General features: G+C 58.0%; 1 protein-coding gene across 1 annotated transcript; it reads right to left on the bottom strand.

Moving 5' to 3' along the window:
- Nucleotides 1-529: 529 nt before the first annotated feature.
- On the bottom strand, nucleotides 530-916 carry ACA1_267570 (uncharacterized protein; the record flags this gene model as incomplete). The annotated part of the gene is given in 3 exon segments (XM_004341515.1): nucleotides 530-615; nucleotides 630-705; nucleotides 803-916. 3 exon segments carry the CDS (start codon nucleotides 914-916, stop codon nucleotides 530-532), a joined length of 276 nt encoding a protein of 91 aa, XP_004341563.1.
- Between the last annotated feature and the right edge of the window lie 555 nt (nucleotides 917-1,471).

Raw genomic sequence — 1,471 nt, 5'->3', positions numbered from 1 at the left:
TGGTAGTCCTCCACGAGGACTGAACATCCGCTGTCTTGGTACCGAGCTAAAAAAAGTTCGGCTCCATTCGAGGCGGCGGCACAGAGCGCACACACAATCACCACCACAGCTAACCACTTGAAGCAGGCCTGCATGCTCATGCGTGTGCAGTTGGTCTGAGCTTGTGTCTATCCTCCGCTGTGTGGGGGAAAGTGTCGGGGCGCCCGACAACAAGAACCAATCCCTAATAAAACGCTTGCTTGGAATTTCTGGTATGTCCACTGGGGAACATTCCTTGGGAACGTTCCTGGTGTCTCCCCATTGGCCTCTGCCACCACATGCGCGTGGTGGTCGCGAACGGCCTGTGGGATGTGCTCGATCACCGACGGGTGGCGCGCATCGTGCCGATGCGGGCACGACGTGCAGGCCACCGCCAAGGAGCTCGTGCGACGGACGTGCGCGATGGACAAGTGCACGACCGACAACATGAGCGTACTGGTGTTCATGCCCAAGAGGCTCGAATGAAGAAACCCTAAGCCCCCTTTCTTTATTAGGCCGGAATGATGATGGGGAGGGTGACGCTGCTCGAGATCTTGCGCCCTCGCCTAAGGCATCGCGGAGCTGCTTGCGCAGGTGCTGCATTGCGGCACCGGTGAAGGGCACCCATCCGCGCATGCCGGTGTCGGGATCGTGGCTGATCATGATCTTGATGTTGTTCTTATGATGCTGCCGAGCGGAAGCGCGCGGGCGTACCCGGAGAGGAGCGTGCGGATGAACTCCTGAGTGAAGATCCCTTCGCCGTTCTTCGGGGCCACTTGCGCACAAAGGCCTCCTTGACGAGGCGCATGATGGAGGCGGCGTTCTGTGGCGCCACGAGCACCCACCGAAGGCGCGACTCCTTGATGTCGTTGAAGAAGAGCTTATTCTTGTAGTACATCATCCGGCCCAGTGCGAAATTGGGGGCGCTCGGGTGGCGTTCGCCATCTAGCATGACGATGAAGGCCTCATCGTTGGACGTCGCGGTGACTTCTTCTTCCTCCTCCTCTTGGTAAAAAGAGTCTCCTTTTCCTCTTTTTTTTCTCTTTATTTTCATTTCGGCGGCAAAAACGTCGTCGCCACTTTCTTCGCTTTCCCTTTTGCCTCCCCCCACGCCTTCCGGAGTCCAAGAGCCCTTCCATCTCTTTCATCAAACGCGTTTGCCCTCGATCCAAAGAAACAGTCTCTAGAGACAGAGGAGTCAGAGACAGAGGGAGGCATGGCGGCAGCACCAGTAAAGTTTACGGTGAAGGTGGTCATTGTGGGCGACTGCGGGTACACCCCACCACTACACCCCGCAATAGGCGCCTGCATGCATATATGCTGACCACAGTGGTCGGCCAGGGTGGGCAAGACGGCCCTCGTGCAGCGGTTTGTGTTCAACAAGTTCGACAAGTGCGTGCTCACGTCACTCCTCCCACCCCCCCCCCCCAGTCGGTGTGGTGGTGGTGGTTCG

The sequence above is a fragment of the Acanthamoeba castellanii genome, assembly GCF_000313135.1.
Source record: "Acanthamoeba castellanii str. Neff unplaced genomic scaffold scf7180000084770, whole genome shotgun sequence".
Taxonomy (NCBI): domain Eukaryota; phylum Discosea; order Longamoebia; family Acanthamoebidae; genus Acanthamoeba; species Acanthamoeba castellanii.
This window is presented reverse-complemented; position numbering and strand designations above follow the sequence as displayed.